Source organism: Triticum aestivum, chromosome 5D, assembly GCF_018294505.1.
Source record: "Triticum aestivum cultivar Chinese Spring chromosome 5D, IWGSC CS RefSeq v2.1, whole genome shotgun sequence".
Classification (NCBI taxonomy): domain Eukaryota; kingdom Viridiplantae; phylum Streptophyta; class Magnoliopsida; order Poales; family Poaceae; genus Triticum; species Triticum aestivum.
The window spans coordinates 411577220-411594528 of record NC_057808.1 but is presented as its reverse complement, the minus strand read 5'-3'; the positions used below and the strand labels follow the sequence as shown (position 1 = coordinate 411594528).

The following is a 17309-nucleotide window of genomic DNA, read 5'->3' as shown; positions in this document are numbered from 1 at the left end:
CACAGTCAAAAAACAAGTGATTTACAGTTTCCTGTTCAGAGCAGAAAAGACAGTCAGGGTTCCTATCTATCCCCCTTTTAAGCAAATTGTTCTTAGTCATAAGTTTATTATGCGCCAAGAGCAAGAGAAAAACCTGGATTGTGGGATTTTCGTATGTTGATTTTAAATTGTTTATGTCATTTTCGTATGTTGATTTTAAATTTTCGGGGAGGTGCATGTGTGTGGGTATGTGTGTGTGTGTGTGTGTGGGGGGGGGGGGGGGGCTGTGTGATTGTGTTTCAGTTTGAAATTTATGTGTCTGATTTATTGGTTTGTCAACACACGACCGGCCGAATTTTTATGCCTGCATGGGCGGTGATGGTGAGGTTCAGAATTTAAAAGCATGGCCATGCTTGACGCATTTGCTAAAAAACGTCTGTGTGCCTTGGGCGTTGTTGACGGTGCAGAACCGATCCTTCCAGCTTGCCTCCCTAGCTTGTCAAGGGTATCTTTCATGGTTACTGTGCTCTTGCCTTGCTTTGCGGGCGCTTTTCCCTAGCATAAGTACGTACAACACCGAAAGATACGGGCTGTGTTAAGGAGAGCACTGTAGAGAGGCTGTCACTGCCATGATGATTTTTGAACCCTTGCTGCTTGCTCCGTAGTACAGTACTCCCATGATGATAACACGAGACGGCCGTGTCAGGGCTTAAGAGCATCTCCACCCGCACCCCAACAGGCCTCTCAAAGCGTTTTTTTTTCCGCCGGCACAAAAAAATCCCTCAGTCGTGCCCCAGAACGCCGAATTCCGCCGGTTCGATTCATTTTTTGGCCCGACGATCCCAGACCGAACCCAGCGCACTGGGGGGCACTTGGGGGCTCCGGCGGAAGGAAAAGTGGCGCGTGGACCACCACTGTCAGGCGATGAACGCCTTTTTCCCGCTCAGATTCGACCCACGCGCGGTAGAACGTCACTTTTCCTTTCGCTGCCATGCCGACACCGGCGCCACCCCATGCCCATAGCCGCCGCTCCCACGCTAGAAAGACCATTCCCCCGCCGAAAAGGGAGGGTTTCGCCGCGACAACCTCCATCCCGGGACTCCGACCACGCAGGCGAGGATATCGGCGGCTACCCACCCACCACGCCCGCGAGGTGTTCGGCGATGGACTCCGACGACGAGGCGGCGTTCGCGGCTCTGATGGAGGAGGAAGCCGAGGACGACACCGACGACGAACAGCACCTCATGATCCTCGCCGCTCTGGCTAGCCTGTTCGTGACGAATGCAAAGCCGCGACAAGTGGCTCGGCGCCGGGCCGCCGCAAGAGCAAGCAGAGGCATCAAATGGAGGGCTATTGATTGCTCTATGCCGACTACTTCGCCGACGCTCCACTACATGGCGAGAAAGTATTTCGGCGCCATTATCGGATGAGCCGGAAGCTCTTCCTCAAGATTGTGAATGCCATCCGGGAGTTCGACAGCTATTTCATTTGCAAGAAGGATTGCACCGGCACAATTGGATTCTCCTCACTCCAAAAGTGCACGACACCTATGAGGACGCTTGCGTACGGAGTTCCCGGTGATATACATGAAGACTATGGACGCATGGCCGAGTCTACCATCATTGAGTGTTTGTACAAGTTCTGCAGGGCAGTGGTGAAAGTGTTTGGACCACAATACTTGCGATCACCCAATGCTGAAGACACTGCTCGGATCCTTGCACAGAGTGAAGCAAGAGGGTTTTCTGGGATGCTGGAAAGCATCGACTGCATGCATTGGGCATGGAAAGACTGTCCATTTGCTTGGCAGGGGATGTATAAAGGCGCGAAAGGAGTTTGCAGTGTGGTACTTGAGGCAGTGGCTACACAGAACCTCTGGATTTGGCACTCCTTCTTTGATATGCCAGGAACTCACAGTGACATCAATGTCCTGCAGTGCTCAAATGTCTTTGCCAAGCTTGTTGAAGGTCATGCTCCTCCGGTGAATTTCGAGGTCAATGGGCGCCACTACAACAAGGGATACTATAGCATATGTCATCTATCCAAGATGGTCAACATTTATGAAGACTATCTCAAACCCTGTGCCAGGAGGCAAGAACTCCTACTTTGCTATGTGTCAGGAGGCTTGCAGGAAGGATGTCGAGCGGGCATTTGATGTGCTCCAATCTCGATTTGCTGTTGTTCGGTACCCCGCTCTGACCTAGTCGAAATCTCAGATGTGGGAGGTGATGAATTGCTGTGTCATCTTGCACAACATGATCATTGAGAGCGAGCAGGACGAGCCAATGTTTGACACTGAACCATATTTCAGGCAGGGTCTTCTTGCAGCTGTTGATCACCAGGTACCGACAGCATGGGCTGCCTTCCTCAATATGCGCCAGGAGATCTGAGACCCATAGGTGCATGAAGAACTGCAACACGATCTGGTGGAGCACCTATGGAGACACAAGGGCAACGCCTAGTTCGATGTGTTTTAATTTGTGTTCGAATTATGAGCTTGCTTCGTTGACCTATTCGATTTGTATTGATTTCCGTGATGAACTATGTGATAAAAATTATTTTTTGTTGAGTTTGTGCCAAATTTGTGCCGAATCTGAGTTGGAACTTGGCGGATGGGGGGGGGGGGTGAACTTGGGGGACGGCTGGGAACCGGAGCCCCCCCATGTCGAAAGTAGCGCCGGGAAGCCCCCAAGAGGCGCTATTTTCCTCCTTAAAACACCCTTGGGGGGGGGGGGGGGGCTGGAGATGCTCTAAGCGTGTCCATGCGAGGTTGGTTGTGGACTAACTGGCTCGAATGTATTTTTTTAGCAAAAAAAACCTACGGCCTTTTTGATTCGTAGAATTATAAAGAGGCAGTTAGAGCCATAGAAAGTATGCATGGTTGCAATGTCCTGTGATCTTGAATCTTGTATCCCATACGATCAGAAAACGCCTCGAATAAAGTTCGATCAAATGAATTCGGTCGCTTGGGGAGTTGCTCTCAGCGAGCGACACCCCCCCCCTCGTCGTTCACTAAGGGGGAGGGCCAGGGCAAACCCCCATTGGCCCAGAGGCCTAGTTTACTGTTTTCTTTTAAAAAAAGTCATGAACACTTTATTTACATATTTTTGTTATAAAAAATAGAGAAAAACATAAAATATATACTTGCCATGAATATCAAAAATTGAAATATGCAATCCTACTTTATAAAAATATCATGTTAGTTTATAATTTACAAAAAATGTCATGATTAAAAGAAAGTGTCGTGTAATCTATTTTTGTACGAATTCTTCCATGGATATGTTTCATTATGAAAGCCATGTTTTGAAGAACATTTTTTCTTTATTTTTTCCAAGGACCAGAAACAAAAATGGCATGCTCTAATTTTTTGGTTTTATTTGTTTCATTGTGCAAAAGTTCATAAAATGCCATGTCGGTGAACTTTTTTCTGTGCCAATAATAATGAAATTTCTTTCCTCTTATACTAATAAAAATGCCATGCCAACAATAATAAATATGCCACGCTCTCAATAATAAAACTGCCAGTCTGTTAGTAATAAAACTGCCATCCTCCTAACAATAAAAATCTCATGTTATTAATAATTTTAATGTCATGCTCGTAATAATAAAACTGCCATCCCACTTGACAAGAAAAAAGGCCATGTTTCTAATAATAAAATTGTCATCCTCTTAATAATAAAAATGTCATGTTACTAATTATTAATATACCACACTCTTAATAAAATATTACCATTGGGGCATTACAAAAAGACCTAGAAATTGCCATGCTACATATAATAAAAAATCCACAAGGCAAGTTTGCAAAACCCCGTCTCTAAAAATAGGGATTTTTTATTTGAAAAATAAAAAAAGGGGATTTTGGTATATTTTAGATGAAAAAAATCAAATTTTCAACAACAATAGATTGAATACATTTTGCAGTTTAACCGCAAAATGTTGACAACCCCCCTCTGGCAATCGGTTGGCAAGTTCCCCTGGCCCATACAGAGGAGCCGCACCTTGGTCAGCATTTTTTCAAGAAAAGAAAAGAACGTTCGCCAGGAAAACATGAAACAGCGAACGGCTACAGCTAACCTACGTGGCATTGGGCATGCGTGAAGATACATGCAAGGGCGAGGGAGGCGTTCGCTGGGGTTGGTCTCCTAGCAAACGGTCGCCAGATAGCACTACATAAACTAGAATGAAAGAGTGTTTTAAAATGCAAATAAATTATATCAAACGGTTTGAGTGGATGAAATTTTTTCTGCAAGAAATATTTCCTAAGGATTTTAATTAATTCCACGAATCAAACAACAAACATGCATAGGAAAAATTCTTAAGGATCCAAATCCTTCCATTGAATCGAAGGAGCCTCTAGTTTTGGGGCTAGTATTGCTAACCCGTGACGTGATGCGTGCACACTGCGCAGTGCATCCGTCGAGTACGTCCGGCTCGATATATGTCACGCGCGCGCGTGTCATGGCCGGCATCCGCCGCGGCGGTGGACGAGACGTATATATCCACGGAGGACGATCGGAAGGACGGGAACGACCAAGGAGGCGAAGAGAACATCCGCCGCGGGTGTCAGACACGGGGAAGCAGACGACAGCGCCGGTCCAAACACAAAGCGTACCCGTAGGATTCGCTCTCGTACGCGCGTAGTACGTAGCTCCGGGGACCGGCTGTGGCCGTGCAGAATCTACCGGTACCGGTAGAGAGGTCACCCACGTACGTGGGGGGTCGAGCTAGCTAGCAGCTGCATGGGCAATGGAGGATCGGATGAGACCGGGATGCCACGAACACGCAGCTGGGGCTCCCCGCCGGCGGCTGTCACAGGCTCTCAGCACCTTCAAAGTTCAAACTCTGCTGGTCGTTTGGACCGCTTGGTGCAGCGGAGAGCATTGCACTCGAGCGTCACATCGCCTCGATCGCCTTACGCGCTCTCGCGTCCGATCAGAACACTGTCCGGTCGTTCTCCGTTGCTATGTGAAATTCAAAAGCTACAGTGTCAAGGCCACTCTGGTGATAAGGTTTTTTGTATTTTGGTTGCTGTCGGGCTCACGTCCTTCCGGATTTGGGCGACGGGGACGCAGCGGCCGGCGATCCAAATCAACAGGAACGGGTATGGCTAGTCGATGGGAACTAGGATGCAGTGCTGTTGGCTGAGAGCTAGTACTAATCTTCTTAGTTTTTCTGGTGTAGAGATTGCTGGGCGACCACACTGACCGCATGGTACTAATCTTTTTCACACCTCACCTTTAAATTTGGGACAATCGATTTTGGATTGAAGGAAGAAACAGCCGGAGCGGAGGAAGAAGCTCGCAAGTTCTCGCCAGAGAAAAACCGGTCATCGCCCGGAGCTAGAGGGATGGTCGGGGGCGGCGGCAAGACCGGCGGTGGGGGGCGGTTCAGGGGAGGGTGGTGTGGCGAGGCGGTCGCTGGAGCGCCGCCGGCCGCGGGGGGCGGCAGCAGGCGGCGGAGGAAGAAGAACACAGGCGATCTGTTTTTAGGAAGGAGGAAGAAGACATAATTCGGACCATTCCATTTTGATCTAATGCATGAGATTGATCCTGCCAAAATTGACTGGCCCAAAAGGAAATTTCAGTCGACTAGCTCCTACCCATTCTCAATCTTTTGCGTACTAGTTTCCAATGTATTTTCTACTCATCCCTTGTTTGGTTTCCCTCATCGACTCTCAGATATAATACTGTCATGTTTTTCATTTCTAAATTCCCAGTTGATTTCCGATTGAGGTGTATGAAATCCAAAAAATACTATGGTAAACAAGAAAAATCAGACAATAACCTTGCTATGTGATGTGACAACGAAAGGAGCTGATCACATGCACAGATTAGCATTCATAACATCTAGGACATGTGTCAGTGTATGATCCGATATGGCAAAGGTAATATTGTTTTGGGTGGGCTCACACACCAATTGATTTTGAGTCTCTTCTTGAAGTTGGCCTTGGCCAACCAGGAGTATCTAAGAACTACTCCCTCCGTTCCAAAATATAAGTCTTTTTACAGATTTCAATAAGTGACTACATACGGAGCAAAATAAGTGAATCTATACTCTAAAATATGTCTACATACATCTGTATGTTGTAGTCCATTTGAAATGTCTAAAAAGACTTATATTTAGGAACGGAGGGAGTATGTTGGATGGACCGTATTTGGAGCTCTGTTCTGGTCTTTGGACTTCCATGAATACGCTAATCTTTGGACTTCCAATCTTCCATGAGCACGCCGGTCTTTGGAGTATGTGTATGTAGGTCGTTCTTCGACCAAAAGAGATGTAGATCGTTCCTATCTATACATGAATTGCTCTGCTCATGTTTTTTTTAAACTTGTGCTCTGCTCATGTTATATGTAGGAAGACATGCTTGCAGTTGAAATGATAGCGTTGTCATGTAGTTTTTTTTTGGAATTTCAGGGTCTCTTTGATTTAAAATGATTTTCATTGAAATTTTGGAGGATTAGAGTCCTTAGGAAAGTTTTCTATGCTGGACCTTCAATTCTTAGACTAAATCCTATAGAAAATTTTCTTAAGCTTTTCTTTGCACTCAAATCTGTTATAAAAAATTCCTTCGTTTTTCTTTGATGCAACCAAAAAAAGAATCTAATTCCTATAAGATATCTTCCAAAAAAAAACCCGTAAGATACAAATAGAGTGAAGTGCATCATGGGTCCTCGAACTATTTCGAAGGTGGCAAGTAGGTCCTCAAACTATGAAAAGTGTCATCTAGGTCCTTGAAAATCCTTGAAGTGTAAAAAGTGTGTATACATGTGACACCTCTGAAATAGTTCAAGGACCTATGTGACACCTTTGAAATAGTTTGAGGACCAAGATGACACACATATTGCACTTTGAGGACCTGGATCATGATTTTTATAGTTTAAGGACCTACATGACACCTTTGAAATAGTTCAAGGATCTATGATGCACTTCACTTGATGCTGCAATCCTGTGTGTTTCTATCCTGCGATCCGAAAACCGTCACTCACGAAAACACATAAGAACTGTAGATACAAACAGAAGAAAACATGAGGTAGGACCTCATGTTTATTTCCTTGAAAATTCCTTTGGAATAGCCCATTCCATAGGAATTTCAAAGAAATGTTGGATAGCAATTCCTATATTCCGAACGGTATCACATGAAAAATTCCTATAGGAAGCCCATAATAATCCAAAATTCTCATACTTTTCCCTTGTTTCAAATGGGCCTATAAACTCTGATCCATGTCACCAAATGTTAGGTCACACATGTATGTATCGCCAGAAAAAATAACGACCCCTTTGATTAACAATATAGAGAAAAGTAGGAATATCATAAGATTGCATGCGCAAAATGGAGGTTGTGAAAAATTAGGAATTTGTAGAAATGGGTGTTTGATTCGCAGGAATAGAAAAACACGGGAATCCTGAAAACTATGATCAAATTATGGATAAAGCACATGCAATTAATATTATGCTACTTATGAACTTTTCCTCATTCTTTTATGCACAGGAATGTAATGTTTCTGTGTGTTTTCCTATGAAACTTAATCCCAAGAAAAACATTCACCATTTTTTTCTTTTTTCTTTCTTTCAATCAGACGGATGAATAGTGGTACGTCAGGAAAATTTCCTATTTCTATGGTTGTAAGCTAATTTTCCCATGGATCCAAGAACCGAAAGATGTTCTAAACCGGCGGCGCATATGCACTAGACAATCATACTAAACCCTTCTAGTCCGTAGATAAATCGATGTCCAGGCCGCATGACGACAACAATTAGCAAATCACAGAACGGACGCACGTAGCTAATACTCCTAACTACTCCCTCCGTCCCAAAATATAAGAACGTTTTCATACTAATAGCTTATATAGTTAGGTGTTCTTCTGGTGTTTGGCACCTGAAGGCTGAAGCTGTGTTTCTCTTGGATTCTTGCCTGGCTTGTTGCGTCGCGCGCTCGTAGTCAAAACGAGTAGCTATGCCGATAAGGATGGATCCAATTAGCAGATCGCGCCGTCAAATCGAGAAAGACTTACATCGACATCTCACCGCCGGATGATGATTGCTGTACGGACGGCTCACAGCTTAAGCCCATGGCCTAGCGTAACTTCTCCGTATCCATCCATCTACCGGTCATCTACTCCATCTTTTTAAGTACGTACGTATAGTTTGGCCTTTTGTGCATAAACAAGTCATTTTAACTAAGGACAACCTGGCTAAACGCAACTGGATAGGACCTACAAGATGTAGTTTTTGTAATATGGATGAATCCATCAAACACCTCTTTCTTGACTGCCCGTTGGTAAAAAATTTATGGCGGTCGGTTCACATAGCGTTTAACATTACTCCTCCAAATTCTGTTAGCACGTTATTTAGGATGTGGCTTAACGGGATAGATCCCGAAACAGCGAGACACATTCGCGTAGGAGTATGTGCTTTATTGTGGGCAGTTTGGAAGTGCATGATTTGGTTTTTAACAGAATAAAAAATATTCATTTTTTGCAGGTTATCTTCCGAGCCACTGCTAATAGGATAGACAATTAGTTTTCCTATCTTTCTTTTGTCAGCCGGTTGTGGCTTTATGTCTGCTTACTTTGTTATGCTCTCTGTGAGCTTTTTTTCCCTTTCGTTGAGACTGTAAGACCTTTGTTGAACCTATTTGCTTATTTATTTAAGTTGGCCGTATGCATCTTTTTGATGCAGAGACCGGGGAGTCTCTCCTTTTCGAAAAAAAACACGTGTAGTTTGGCCTGACGCGCATTTTCCGGATCATGATGCGTACGTCGCTTATATTCTCAAGTTCCCAAGCAGTGCGATAGTAGTGTGATCGGATCCTTTTGACTTAATTGTTCCATGGCTTCGATCGATCGTCTGATGCGCGAAGCAGGGTGACGTGCGTCTGCCACTGCCGGGCAGCCGCCAGCCGGCACGTCGGAGGCTAGTTTCAGCTAGCATGGCAATTAGCACAGGTGCTTCCTGGAAAGGATAAGAGAGGTGAAGCGAGAAGGCTTGCTCCTCAAGACCCACGCAGTAGTACATTATCATCCTGTCCTGTCCTCCCTCTGTCGTTTGCTACGGGCCAAAGACAAAACCCTGCCCAGTCCCTTTCTCACCAACACGTCGCACTCGATCGATCTACCGTGCGTGGCCAGATTTCAGAGCTCGAAGAGGTCACACGGGTGGGCCTGAATAGGCGCTTATTTACGTTTGGTTTTGCTGGGATGTGCTGGACTCTTTGAACTACTAGCTAGGAGCAAATTTACTACCGATCATATCTTCCGTAACAGACCTGCTGACCGTATGTTCAAGTTGTCTTCATTTTCTCAGAAGTGGAGATTATTGACTAGGGAGTCTGACCGAGATGCAACGGAGCTACTCATCTCTCTAAAGTGCGGACCATGGCCTCATCCCTTTCCTAGCAAGATCAAACTGCTCCTCCATGATATTCAGCTTGCTTCGGTTGATGCTAGCTTACCTTTTGGTCGCGGGTAGTAGGTAGTTGGCCTGCGCGCCTCTTATTTGTGTAAACTGTTGATGTTTTTGTTGGCCTCCCAGTTGGGACGCCTGAACTTTGGCCCTGTTTGGTGCTTGTCTGAATTCTGCTTGGTGTCTTTATTTGTAAAAAATTGGACACATGACTTATCTCTAAGGAAAAAGTCCAAGACTTGACATGGATGATCATATTTTCGTTGATTTATCCCAGAGTTTTCGGCGCTATTCTCTCAGCGGTATGAACTATGAAGCATCTTGGCGACTTCCTCAATTTGAGGATTCACCGGCTCAGTCTCTCAGAACTGCGAAGTGTGTGGATGCTTTCACAGAGATGAGTATATGTGCTTGTATGTGAGTATATACGTTTGTACTATGTTTCTAAAAAAATGTTGACGACGATATGCATTTCTTAAGGAAAAGAAATCAGGAAAAGAAATTAGTTTCTGCTTCCTTGCATTGCTATCAGTTAGGACAATGAAAGAAACAGAAAATGAAAAAACTAAGCTCTTGAACTAAATAATTTATCATCTGTCCACATCTAAATCGACCGAGAGTGTCTTATATATAAGTCAACTATAACATTGTCTATGTAATCTTGATTTTCGTCATACCCGCTTGTATCAGCATGAGTTATATATTGGACTGCTCAGTGCATCAACTTTTTTTTAAGGGCCGACCAGTGCATCAACTTATATACATACAAAAATTTACTTAGGTGACTGAGGCCAACGGGCCTTTGCCGTTCACGCACCACAGCTTGATTGGCCCCGCAACATGGCGGAGTCAACAACGAGAACCTGGGTGTAACAACAAGGCGCGTGCAGGTGTGCTGCAGGCCATTGGTGGCGGTAGCTAGTGGTTCCGTTCGCACCGATCAACAGGTCAAACGAGGAGGAGGCTGCCAATAGATGTGGAGTCGGATTGGGTGGAAGCAGTAAAGATGGTGCAGTGCGATGGAACAAACAAATCAAAATATGCCTTTTTAGTGAAGGAGATCAAGGATAATCTAGAGGAACGTAGTTCTTGTATTACTCATATACGACATAGTCAAAACCTAGCTAGTCATTTTATGGCCAACTTTGGGAGATCACAAGTTCGAACAGCTGTGTGGCTTGGATCTGGTCCAGAGGAAGTCATTGACATCATACGTCGTGATTGTAACATTTGAGTTTGAGTAATACAAGTTTTCGCAAAAAAAAAAAACCCGAGGAGGAGGCTGAAGAAAGAAGAAGGTTGGACAGCTGTTGGATGAAAATCTAACGGTCCAGCCAAATTGACAGAGTCCCAGTTAATTTTTAGCCAATATCTACATAGTCCCTGCCATCTGTTTGTGGTGCAAACCTACTGCGCGCATCTGCAAATTATTTCCCATTTCACATAGGACCCATTCCGCATATAGGAGTGAAAAGACGTAATGCATCGAGCCCAGCCGGGCCGGCACCTTTCCCCCCATCGCCGTACGTGCTTGCATGGCCCATGGCTGTAGCCGGCAGATCGAACTAGGCCCTACATGATCATCTCAAAAGAAAAACTAGGCCCTGCATGCACGCCTTGGGAGAAAGGTCAATAGGTCACAAGTACGTAAGGCTAGCTAGTCACTTTCGTGTCTGGTTTGTAATAAGTTTGAACTAATTGTGCTGTCAGGTTTTTGCCCTCTGGTGCTTGTTTCGATGGCGGACGAGTACAATGAGTTTCCTGGCAGTGCGCTGAACTCGCTGCCTTTCTTTCCTTTCTTTCTGATTATGTCGGATACTATTGTATTTCCGTTTAATGCAAATGGGAAAGGGGTATGCCCCGTTTTAAAAAAAACATAAGGCTAGCTAGTTGCTGCAAGCATTTCTCAAAAAAGGCTAGTTGCTGGAAGCATGGCTTGGGAGAAAGGTCAGTAGGTCACATGATCGTGGCTGACCCTTCCGTTTACTCCTGTTCCTCTCTGATTTGGCTTGGATAATGGGGAGCATATAAATGCAGGTGCAATCAAACTTCTCGCGAGTTTAGTTCGGAGCTGGGTTTTAGCATGGTGTATATGATGTCGACTCGGAATTTATTTAACAAAAATCACATCATTTAAGTTTTAGAAAGTTATGATATTCATGTGAAGAATGGATATAAGGTTTTCTTTTTTCCGATAATCATGTAGAGAATCGATATAAGGACAACTTCAACGGCAACCCATAAATTTCCTCACACGTCCGTCCGCGGACCCCGGGGGGGGGGGGGGGGGGGACAGTCCGCAGACGGGTGTGGGAGACCGCCATCCGCATACATTTCAAACTCTTTTTCAACAAATCGAACTAAGTTCATGCAAACACGGCAGATATTCATATAAATCGGACGAAATTTATGCAAACACGCCGGATTTTCATTACATCTCGAACATTTAGAACAAAAAAAGACCCGACACTAAACCTATCCTACGGCGGCGGTGCCTAGCGTCCAAGCCCGTGTCGTCCTCCATGAGCACCGGCGGTAAGACCCGTGTAGTGAAGGTGCGGTCTCCGGCAAGGAAGAATAGAACACGGGAGATGGACCGGCCCACATGGGATACCAGGCACCGCCTCCCGTGGCCTACTCATCCTCGGAGAAGTTCGCGACCTGTCCGTTGCCGGTGGACGTGAGGTCCACAATGGAAATGTCGGCGCCGGCGCTGTCGTCGTCCCACCGGGCCGCCTGATAGTTTGTCGGCGGTGCGTAGGAGGTGGAGCTAGTGTTATTCTCCTCCGCGATCGCCTGCAGCTGCGCCTCCGCAGCTGCCGCTTCCTGGCGAGCGGCGGCTTGAGCACAGATGGCATCGAAGATGGCACGCTGCTTCGCGATGAAGTTGGGATTCGCCAAGGCCTCCTCGCTCACGCGCTCGTCGTAGATCTGGTGCTCCATCAGGCGGTGCTACTTCAGGAGGAACAGGTTGTACCGTTGTTCCTCCTGCGCCTGCTGGAACACCGAGAAAGGCGCCGACAAAGGCCGCACCTCCGCCATGGCGGCGTTGTAGTGCGCCTGCGCCTGCTCCATGGTGAAGCCGGTGTGCACAGTAGGCAAGGGGACCGAGGCGGTGTCATCGGATCGCGTCTCCATCGTGCTGTTGTCCTCATCGTCGGAGACCTCAGGCGAGCTGGCTAGCAAGCCAGCCTCGATCCGCCTGCCACGACGGCTCTGCCAGGCGGCGGCAAGGGCTGCCACGGTGTGCTTCATCTCTGTGGAAAGGCTCTCCCGTAGAGCTTCATCGCCTGCAATCATGGTGGATGCACTGCAAGGGAGGAGGATGGGGAGCGGCTTGTGTTGTGGTGTGGAGTTAGCCGGGTGTACCCGCTTTAAATAGCGGATTCCGGTGAGGCGAGGTGTCCGGATAGGTCAATGCGCGACGTCGGAGTGTAGTTCTGGGCCGACGAGCCTGCTTAATAGCGGCATACGGACGGATGGGGCCTTGAACGGGCGTGGTAGATATTCGTCCCGCCCCGTCCAATCACGCGTCGGGCATTGAATAGGTGCGGACAATGGAGACGCGTCGGGGCGGTGCCCTTGGCTGGCGAGCTCCTTCAATGCTGGTGTGAGTGAGAGGTCGCGTCTGCTCTACAACGACATAAATGTGGGCAGTTGGCATCTGGCGGGAATGCGCGTGGGCGAGGGAGGAGGGGTTTGGGTAGGCCGGTGCGGTCGGAAGTGGGCGTGGGAGAGGTCCGAAGTCCCACAAAGCCCCCTCCTCCCCCCACGTTTGTCTTCGGTTTACGGGAGAAAACGCGTTTGGACCGCACCGCATAACTTTACAGGACTGTGTTGGATGGCTTTCGTGGTCCGGACGGATGCGGGAGTTTTGAGGGTCGGCGTTGGAGATGCCTTAAGTATGGAAAATGAATAGAATCAGCCGACCGATTACGCGTTGAGTTCCGCCATTCGTGCAGCCGTCAGATCCGAGTTCCATCGGACGGCCCACAACGTACAACTTACTGCAACATCTTAGGTGTTGCAAAACTCCTAAGTCTTCCATCTAGATCGGATTATGAGTTGCGCCACCATCTCGCCCGATTCAATCCGCGCGCTGCCACATCGTCCAGCCGATCGTCGACGCGCTGCCACATCGTCCAGCTGATCGTCGGCGCGCTGCCGACGATGAGCCGCTTCTGCCACCGAACCCCGTTCCCTTCCTTTCTCGCCTCTATCTTTCTCCCCTCGTTCGCAGCCAACCATGAATGCCAGTCACCACCATGGTCGGCCTCCTCTTCTGACCACCGTGTGTCGAGCCCAGCCGCCCGCTATTGCTAGGGACCTCTACCACCTCGGGCTCCTTCCTCCCTCCCTCTGTCTCGCCTCCTCCTTTCCTTGCTGGCCAGCCAGCCTCTCCAACATTGGATGCGTGCCTCTGCCACCTTCGCATTTTTTCTACAACATCATCTGTGTTTTTTTTGAATATTTACTGTGGGGTAAAACCCCACAACCCTTTATTAGAAAATAAAACAACCACAACACTATACAAGGACTGGGGAAGTGCCGAATTTCAAAAGTTGGAACCTACCTTAGACTTACCTATATTTACAACAGAGCATTGACCCAAGCTATGAGCTGTCTTCTGATGTTATCACTAAGCCTATGAGCTAACAAGAGAATATCATGTACAAATTTACATTTCCAGGCAGCAAAACGAGCTCGCTCCCCTCTGAAGGTCCTTCCATTCCTTAAGATCCAGATGTTCCATGCTGCTGTGAGCATCACCTCAAAGAAAAACATCATCTGTGTTGCAGAAGTTCTTCAACAACAACACCCATGTTGCAAAAAAATTAAGACAAAATATTTTTTGCAACATCATCTGTGTTGCAAAAGTCCTTTCGCAACAGCACCCATGTTGCAAAAAAGTTAAGAAGAAACAAATAATAATTCTGCAATAGAATCTCTGTTGCAAATATTTCCACAACATGAGGTATGTTGCAAAGGGTTATGTAACACTGTCTTTGTTGCAATGGTGAGGAAAAGGGCTAGGCCGCTGGATGGCGTCAGATCAGACGGCTATCGAGTTGGCGGATCTTTTAAAAAGATCCACCGGCCGACGCGTAGCGTCACCCCATAAGTATGTGCACGCAAATAGCAAATTGGCCGAAGCACAATGTAAGTCACAAAAACTGATGTCGAAACAACAATCTTCTAATTTTTTCCTACTCATAAATGGTTATGTTTAAGTTTCAAAATTAACTTGCACATATATATTTGAATCCATCCTCTAACTGCATGATTTTATGTAGTTTTAAAAACTTAAATGATGTGTTTTATGTTAAAATTCTTGGTCAAGGTCATTTCCCGCACGTAAGAAAAAAAACTCTTGGTGGGTCGTTAGTCTCTACCCTAGGCGGCTAGGGCAAACTCTCACATCCAGACATCATCGGCAAGTCCATGGATTCGCCTCCCCTCTGCCTGCCGCTTCGGTGACAGGTGGGGGAAGGGGAATCCCGGTGCGTTTGCTCCGGTTTAGGTTAGGCTTTTTAGTCCTCGCAGGTGCGGGGCTCAAGCGGATGGCGACGCTTTTTCTTCGAGTTTGTCTTCTGGGCTCTGATTCTCCTGAAGTTTGTCTGTCTCAACGTAGTCGACGGAGCTCCGACGTAAATTCCTGTCGTCTCCTTGGGCCGGTGAGGTTAGGGTTTCTCGTCATGTGGCGTGGTTTGGTGTCATGTGCTTCAGGTCTATGCAAGGGTTCAACGGCGACGACTGTGGCTCCAGAGCGTTGGTCCTTAGAGGCACATGCATGAAGACTTCCCCACTGTCATCGACAAGGTTGAGCCGGCTCCCATTGAGGAGTGGCGATAGTGGCGCGTGGGCGGCTTGTTCTGGCAGCAGTAGTGGTCGTTAGGTGGTCTCGGAATCTCGATGCAAGTTTTATTATGTTTCGGTGAACTTTTAGATCCTTTTCGCAAAAAAAAAATCACCCCCTCCCCCCCAAAAGGTCATTTCGGCACAAAAAAGTGACTGACTTTCTTTTTTTCATTTTGAAAGAAAATGTCTTTCTTGTGAGTAAGTGACTATCCATTTTCAATATGTATGTGCAGGTCACTGGTTGTCTAGCTCACCACTGCAATTTAACTTGCTCGTTTCTTCTCTCTTTTTCTCACATGGTGACTAAATGATTAGTGACTTCACAACTGCTAGCTAACCTAATTGTCATCTATTGGTTCCTTCAATATCCCAAGCCCGGGCCCATACGGACATGTTTTTTGCGGGGCAAAGATAAATCGAAAACGACAGAGACCATTTCCGTGAGATAAACTTATAGGGAGTGCCTAGAACTCATTTAGATGAGATATAATTTGGTCTCATTCACCTTGAAAACAAAAACAGGTACAACCTACGTCAGCACACACGCATCTTATAGCATCACATCCAATGGCTATAAAAGATGAATGAGACCAAACTATATCTTATCTAGATGAGTTCTAGCAAAACTGAAACTTATATGCGAGGTCTCAACCGCTAATGTGCCACCGGTATAAATACATGGCCACAGCAGAGTGGAACTACAGGTACCGCATCTCCACTTGCGAGTTCTTGGAGCGACACGCACGCACGTCGCGCCGGCTATGGACGACGAGCTGCTCTCCCCGTGCTCCTCCTTCTTCCCGGTCTCGCCGCCGTCCGGGCAGTTCGAGCACCACCACCACCAGTTCATCGAGTTCACCTCCTGCGAGGTCCCCGAGCAATGGCTGCTCGGCGACGTCGTCGTCCCGGCCAAGAGCGAGGACGCGGGGGACCTGTGGCCCGCGGGGTCCCTGCTGTCCCCGGACTCCGAGCTCTCGGAGCTGCCGGCGGTGAGCCTCCCTGCCTCCACGGAGTCGACGCCGCGGCCGGCGGCCAAGCGGCGTGGGAGGAAGCCCGGGCCACGCCCCGAGGGCCCCACTGTCAGCCACGTGGAGGCCGAGCGGCAGCGCCGCGACAAACTGAACCGCCGCTTCTGCGACCTCCGCGCTGCCGTCCCCACCGTGTCCCGCATGGACAAGGCCTCCCTCCTCGCCGACGCCGCCGCATACATTGCCGAGCTGCGCGCCCGTGTGGCCCGGCTCGAGGACGAGAGCAAGCAGGCGGCCGCCGCGAGGTGGGACACTAACTCGGCGTCCCGCAGCGGTGGCGGCGCCTCCTTGCAGCACTTTCTAGCCGGCGACGAGACGGTGGAGGTGCGGATGGTGGGGCGAGACGCCGCCGCAGTGCGCGTGACCACGGCCGCGGGGTCCGCTCCGTACGCGCCGGCGAGGCTGATGAGCGCGCTCCGCTCGCTTGAGCTGCAGGTGCAGCACGCGTGCGTGAGCCGCGTGCAGGGCGCGACGGTGCAGGACGTCGTGGTGGACGTGCCCACCGCGCTGCAGCATGATGACGGCGCCGCCCTCCGCTCCGCGCTGCTCCAGCGGCTACGCGACAGCGCCTAGCTATTGAGCCTAGAGCTCCCCTACGTTATCTCGTGAGCTGGTACATCACGAGACAACTCTCGCGTACGATAGATGCCGTGCATGGTAAATCTGGCGCCTTTGCTGCGTGTCGTCCATGGAATAAATTCCAATACCCATATACTATATTGTAAACAGTGACCAGTGAAAAGCTTGTTTGGATCTATACTTATACGGATTGAATATACGTATGCACGTGGGTTACTAGTGTTACTAGTCATCAACCCGTGCAACTTCACGGGCTAGCGACTTGAGTGCAAAAATTTGGTGTTTAAAATACATTGAAAAAATAATATACGTTGAATATCATTCATAATTTCTAATTATAAGTGTACTTTTCGATATCACGGTCACATTGTTTAATCTTTCAATCAATGCACAGCCATAAGCAGTGGCAATGTATAAATTTGATGTATAATTCATGGTAGTAATTTGAACAATATCAAAAACAAT

General features: G+C 47.7%; 1 protein-coding gene across 1 annotated transcript; it reads left to right on the top strand.

The window, feature by feature from the left end:
• The first annotated feature begins 15950 nt into the window (after nt 1-15950).
• On the top strand, nt 15951-17050 carry LOC123125189 (transcription factor MYC2). The gene has a single exon (XM_044545718.1). It carries the CDS (start codon nt 15999-16001, stop codon nt 16836-16838), a length of 840 nt encoding a protein of 279 aa, XP_044401653.1. The 5' UTR covers nt 15951-15998; the 3' UTR covers nt 16839-17050.
• Nucleotides 17051-17309: the final 259 nt, after the last annotated feature.

What these genes read in the sequence shown, in the direction of transcription:
- LOC123125189 (XM_044545718.1), top strand. Translation starts at nt 15,999, where the DNA reads ATGGACGACGAGCTGCTCTCCCCGTGCTCCTCCTTCTTCCCGGTCTCG.